Source organism: Acyrthosiphon pisum, chromosome A2, assembly GCF_005508785.2.
Source record: "Acyrthosiphon pisum isolate AL4f chromosome A2, pea_aphid_22Mar2018_4r6ur, whole genome shotgun sequence".
NCBI classification, from domain to species: Eukaryota; Metazoa; Arthropoda; class Insecta; order Hemiptera; family Aphididae; genus Acyrthosiphon; species Acyrthosiphon pisum.
In genome coordinates this window covers 63,280,090-63,285,293 of record NC_042495.1, presented here as the reverse complement: position 1 = coordinate 63,285,293, position 5,204 = coordinate 63,280,090, and the positions used below count along the sequence as shown (strand labels likewise).

The following is a 5,204-nucleotide window of genomic DNA, read 5'->3' as shown; positions in this document are numbered from 1 at the left end:
ACGATTTCCCCTCGTACACCTCTCTCGCGGACACTAAGCGGCTCGGCAGTAAACGTCTCGTTTCCAGTCCAGTGTAGTAGTCCGTGCCGTAGACACTAGACGGTGCAACAACAATGATTATGATCAATATCAATGTTCTTTTTCCTTATCAATCGCAGTATCATAAAAAGAATAGTTGGCTACACTGTGTTATGGTCTAACTGTTCATATTACTTATGCTATGGCCTAACCTCACTTATCAATATTATCCGTCGGTCGTCGACGGTCTCTCAAAACTTTTTGCTTACCTTTTTCCTCTCAGTGTCATTTGTGAATATGTTTTATGGTATTTAATTTTTGGATTGTTTTCGTCCATTAACCAGGATTCAATATGAAGGTAAAGCTAATTCTTTAATATCTTGTTTATCGATTATGCTAGTTTTGATTTTAACAAAATTGATAGTTTTTGAGATGCAATTGGATAAAGTCGTGAAAATTGTTTAACAACATGTTACCTACCGAGTACCGACAAATCTTACATCGACGAAAAATAATTGGTCGAGTGTTATTTATATTTTGTATTTTATTATTACATTGAACCTATTGCGTTCGCGTTACATTTGTTTCAATATTATTTTCATTATTTCAACAATTTCTTTAAAAAAGTACTGGTGTTTAATATTTTAAATTTGAGTACCTACTGTCTAATATTTGTTAAAAATTAATTATTCCTACCTAAATGTACCTACAATTATTAGTATTTATGAATTGGTATGGGATTAGAAAACATTTAATTCATTTCAATTTACAGTAGTATATGCACTTAGTTTAACCTAACCACTAATACTAAGCATTAAGTATTAAAACTAACAAAATAGTAAATTTTAAATTATTATAATATGAGTTTGGTACCTATACTTATTATTGATATTTATTTGTTTGTAAATTAACTATTATTTTTTTTTATAGTTAAATGTATCATATCCAGCCACAGGCAGTCAAAAGCTGTTTGAAATCGTAGATGAGCACAAGCTGCGTGTATTCTATGAAAAACGTATCGGCACCGAAGTTGAAGTTGATATACTTGGCGATGAATGGAAAGGTTATGTGCTAAAAATATCTGGAGGCAACGACAAGCAAGGTTTTCCCATGAAACAAGGGGTTCTCTCTAATGTTCGAGTGCGCCTATTATTATCTAAAGGCCATTCCTGTTACCGTCCTAGAAGGGATGGTGAACGCAAGAGGAAATCAGTTCGTGGATGTATTGTTGATTCCAATCTTAGTGTTTTGTCATTAGTGGTTGTCAAAAAAGGAGAAAAGGTATTTATCATTATATCATTATTATTATTGATATAACTTAAAAGAAAATTAGTCGAACAATTTCCTTTAAATTTTATTATTATTATTTTTACATTGATTTATAGTTTATGAATGTTTATTGTTGATCATTCTTAATATTTTAAAATATACTATCTAATATGCTGTATGCAGTAGGCTCTGCTTTATTGGGGCACATCAGCTGTTGTGTGTTATTTTGTCTCGAATCTGAAATGTAATACACTTATAATGTAAATATAAATTAATGATAATTTTTATTACAAAAATGAATACATACCTAGGTAATTATTGAAAAAAAAAAAAAAAAAAATTTTTTATTTTATTTTTGGAAACAGTGGTATAACTTTGTTTCTTGATTTTTCCTGGTTGTTGACAAATGTGGTCTGAACAATGTGTTTAAAGCACTTAGGGCGCCTAGGGGACCATGGTCCACGAGAGAAGTAGACCGTTTTACTCGTGTGAACTCATGGCAGTGGCCATTCTGTGGCTCCGTTTACCCCACTATGTGACAGTCGGCCTAGACACATGGTAAATAATGCACCCGCGTCCACTGCGTGCGTATTGTCGCCGACAGCACTCTGGTTGGTAAAGTGGTAGTAGAAATGCGCGGAAAAGCCCAGTTTTGGGTGGCGCCCGGTCTACATATCTCGTGGGACGGAGTATATAGATATAAATGTCCCAATTGTGGATTAGTTGTGAACAATTACACTAGTCATAAGTTTATATTTTTTACTGATGGGTGGCATTATCAAGCATAAGTACTCTTAAGGACTCGACATTTTCCTGTTGATTTGTTTAAAATAATATTTTGACATCGGAATGACGGGAAATTAATATACCTTTAATGTTTTAAGAATGATTACTCTATTAATCATTGTTAGTGTATAAGCGTTACATTTCAAGTTAAATTCTGCTGAGTTTATTTATATGGAGTTTTCTATGTTAATCTTTCTCGTGTTTAAATCTACTTGTCTTTTACATTAATGCACAATTTATATATTTCTAAAAAGAAAAATCTTACCTTTACTATTCAATTTTTAACTAATATACAATACCTATACTATTTCTCTAGAACCCGACATTTTCCTGTTGATTTGTTTAAAATAATATTTTGACATCGGAATGACGGGAAATTAATATACGTTTAATGTTTTAAGAATGATTACTCTATTAATCATTGTTAGTGTATAAGCGTTACATTTAAAGTTAAGTTCTAAGTGCCTATTTAAGAGGATGTCGTACCCACATGTTTTGTCTCCGTCTTACAAACGGACGACATAGCAAATTTTCGTTCGCTCGTTTCAATTGGGTGCAGTCATTTTTGATTTTAGTGTGAATTGATTATATACTATACTATTTATTATCAAACTCTTAGGTAACAACATTATCTGTGCCTCTCGTTGGTTTTTTATAATATTTTAATTTTTAAATTATGCATCAGTATGTTAAATATTAACGTTTGTAAATGCTCATAACTCGCTCAAAAATTAAAATATTGTAAAAAACCAAAAATGGCTGCACCCTATTGAAACTAGCAAACGAAAATTTGTTATGTTGTATGTGTGTAAGACGAAGACAATACATGCGGGTGCGACTTCCTCTTAAATAGACTATTCTTTGTAATATAAAATTGATATATTTCTAAAAAATAAACCTTATTTTTGAGCGGTGTCATGTTTACGACTTGCTATAAAATTGTGGTGTTACGTTTTGGTGTACCGGAGAATAAAATATAAATAAAAAAAATGCAGATTAGTAAAAATATGTTGAATTAATCCTTATAATTTTCCTTATTCGTTAAATTTTGAAAAAAATCAGGAAACCCTATTATATATGGACCGCATGTCATGTACAGTGTTGACAAAGCTTAATTTAAGACACCCACATGTCAATTTATGTTGGCATGCATTCGTTAATGTGTTTATTGTCAATTAAGTTGTATAATTTATACATTTTCTTCTGAACCCGACATTTTCCTGTTGATATATTTTAAATAATATTTTGACATCGGAATGACGGGAAATTAATATTCGTTTAATGTTTTAAGAATGGTTATTGTTAATCATTTTTAGTGTTAAAGCGATACATCATAATTGTATTTGAATTTAAACACTTGATTGCTTTATTTGATACTTTAATGTGGTGTTCTTATATTTCAATAGAAATTAATTATTGCCACTTTTTAGGATATTGCTGGATTAACAGACACAAATGTCCCAAGACGACTTGGACCTAAGCGTGCTAACAAGATCCGTAAGTTGTTCAACTTGCAAAAAGAAGATGATGTACGTAAGTATGTCATTAAAAGACCTTTGCCACTTAAGGAAGGAAAGACAAAGCAGCATTTCAAGGCCCCGAAAATCCAACGTCTCATTACTCCTGTTCGTCTTCAGGTACTAAAATTGAAATACAAAGCTTTTCAATTATTTACAAATATAAAATTAGTTGATAATCTCATAACATTTTAATTTCTAGCGTAAACGTCATAATTTGGCATTAAAGAAGAAACGTTGCTTGAAACGTAAAGAACAGGCTACTGAATATGCCAAGCTTCTTGCACACAGACAAAAGGAAAAGTTAGCAAAGAAACGTGCTGAACAGAGCCGTAAACGTACTATGTCTCAATCATCTGTTTCTAGCTCTGGCACAAAGAGCAGTAAAAAATAGAAATGGTTAAATAAAACAATTTTTTTTTATCATAGCTTTGTTGTTATTTTTTATTCTAATCTGAAAAATCTTCTGTTTTGGTAGTGCAGTATAAAGTTCTCAAACTAATAACTTAAATAATTATATTAATGTTATCCAAATAATAAAACGCTATAACACAGATAAAGTTCTTCTCTATGCGTTGTGGCAGTGGCATAGCCCCCCCCCCCCCGAAATGTTACAAAAATTTAAAAACTATTTAATGGTCTTTGATAGTCGCTCAAAAATCTTAAATTGTGTTTAAAATATTTAAAAATGTACTACCTATACAGTGGCATGCCCAGGAATTTTAAATGGGGGGGACACAATTTCTTTAAAAAATAAACAGGAAATCGGATGAGAGGAAGTCGCTCTGCTGTACAGTAGGCTACAATTGGATGGCTGTAAATTTAAATTCAATGATAATACAGTGTGATCACGATTTATGGTAACACTAAATATCTCAGGTGCATGACCTTGTATTAAAACTGGGGGTTTTCGGGAGGTGATAGGGAGCACTTAACTACATATTTTCAGACCAGTTTCAAATTTTTAGCTCTCACTCGGTACGCGCATGCGCAATACAACTTATTTTTTTTTTAATGGCAACCCCAATTTTTTTCTGCAAATTCAGGTAGAGTATTTTTTTTTAAACATTTATTGTATAAAAAGTTTTTTTCTATTTTCAAAACTGACCATGTTGGACGTAAGTCAAAAATTGGATTTATGCATAATTTGTGTTTGATATTTTCATTTATAACCACTAGATATAATAAAATAAAACACAATTAAATGTTTAATTTACTTTGTCTGTTTTCAAATAATAATTTAATAATACTGTATTGGTTACTAGATTGAATATCTCGAGTATGTGATCATTTTTGTTTAGTAAACTGCTATAGTTGAATTACAATTTTAACTATTTTTATAGTTTAATTTTATTTTATTTTAAAATAGCCCTAATTACGATAAGATAAGCAGGTAATGTAATTATTAAGGTATTTAAACAAAGGTATTCATTAGTTTGATGAAAAATATCATTTTACTTTTATTCTGTAACTAGACTCGTACAAAGTGTGTGCGATATCCGTGTATGTCTGGTTATTATTGCTTCTATAAACTATGATTTTTAAATATGAATAACGTTGAAAAAGTTGATTTGCTTTTAATTTATGGCGAATGTCAACGTAATAAACGCCTGA

At 30.9% G+C, this 5,204-nt stretch overlaps 1 protein-coding gene across 1 annotated transcript; it reads left to right on the top strand.

The window, feature by feature from the left end:
• Positions 1 to 287: 287 nt before the first annotated feature.
• Rps6 (ribosomal protein S6) lies at positions 288 to 4,016 on the top strand (the record flags this gene model as incomplete). The annotated part of the gene is given in 4 exon segments (NM_001162046.1): positions 288 to 376; positions 949 to 1,299; positions 3,504 to 3,710; positions 3,793 to 4,016. Coding segments are annotated over 4 exon segments (756 nt in total). The 3' UTR covers positions 3,985 to 4,016.
• Between the last annotated feature and the right edge of the window lie 1,188 nt (positions 4,017 to 5,204).